Source organism: Pteropus alecto, unplaced genomic scaffold (assembly GCF_000325575.1).
Source record: "Pteropus alecto unplaced genomic scaffold, ASM32557v1 Scaffold14576, whole genome shotgun sequence".
In the NCBI taxonomy this organism is placed as follows: domain Eukaryota; kingdom Metazoa; phylum Chordata; class Mammalia; order Chiroptera; family Pteropodidae; genus Pteropus; species Pteropus alecto.
Window position 1 is genome coordinate 1 of NW_006438865.1, and position 936 is coordinate 936.

Consider the following 936-nt stretch of genomic DNA (forward strand, 5'->3'; position numbering starts at 1 on the left):
TGCGGGGGACGGGGGGGCACCGCGGGGGAAAGCGGTGACAACCATACAGCACGGGCCACGCGTCACGCAGCGTGTGCCTCGACCAATGAGGGGCTGGTCTGTGGTCGCCGGGATATAGAGCAGGGGCACGAGCAGCAGCTACTTCAGACGTCGGCAGGCAGCAGGCGCGTCGCACTGCACCGCACTGCATCGCATCGCCTCAGACGCCATCGGACAGCACCGCTTCGGACAGCGCCGCATCGCACGGCACCGCAGAGCCAGATCGGTCGGAGAACCCGCACCCAGCGCCCAGAATGCCGGGACGGAGGAGCCAGGGAGAGTCGTCCAGACGCCGGAGACGGAGACGGGCCCGGTCCCGCAGCGCCAGAGCTGAGCTGTCGTTCTCCGTGAGCCACATGGAGCGTCTCCTGCGCGAAGGCCGCTACGCCCAGCGCGTGAACTGGTCCACACCGATCTTCCTGGCGGCGGTCATCCAGTACATGACGGCCAAGGTCCTGGAGCTGGCGGGCGACGAGGCCCAGAAGACCGGCCGCAGGTGCATCACCCCGGCGCTCCTCGACATGGCGGTCCACAACAACTCGCTGCTCTGCGACTTCTTCCGCAGCACCATCTTTTCCCAGGTGGCCCCCCCCTGGGATTAGCTGTCCAATACGCCCCGCGCCCCTGGGCCTCGGCCCTAGGGCACCAAGCCCGCTCACAGCCCGGGCAGCCTAGACCTGTCTGATGCCTTTGACAGAGTCATTAAAATTCGATCAAATGTTTAAAGCCAGCCATGCGTGTGCTTCGGTGACTTTGCGTGGGACGGAGGTGGTTGTGGGACGTAACTCGCCGGAGGGATGGGGGTGGCGGGGCTGTGGGCCGGAGACAGGGGAGTTGGAGTCGGGGACGACAGAGAGGAACGGTCTCTCATGGTGACAGTGCAGGGGGTGGCCCTGG

General features: G+C 66.2%; 1 protein-coding gene across 1 annotated transcript; it reads left to right on the forward strand.

Annotated features, from left to right (window-relative positions):
• Positions 1–196: 196 nt before the first annotated feature.
• Positions 197–644, forward strand: LOC102882728 (histone H2A-Bbd type 2/3). Its single transcript, XM_006915776.2, has one exon. It carries the CDS (start codon positions 294–296, stop codon positions 639–641), a length of 348 nt encoding a protein of 115 aa, XP_006915838.1. The 5' UTR covers positions 197–293; the 3' UTR covers positions 642–644.
• Positions 645–936: the final 292 nt, after the last annotated feature.

Excerpts from the sequence above, each read along its gene's own strand:
- LOC102882728 (XM_006915776.2), top strand. The coding sequence starts at position 294 with ATGCCGGGACGGAGGAGCCAGGGAGAGTCGTCCAGACGCCGGAGACGG.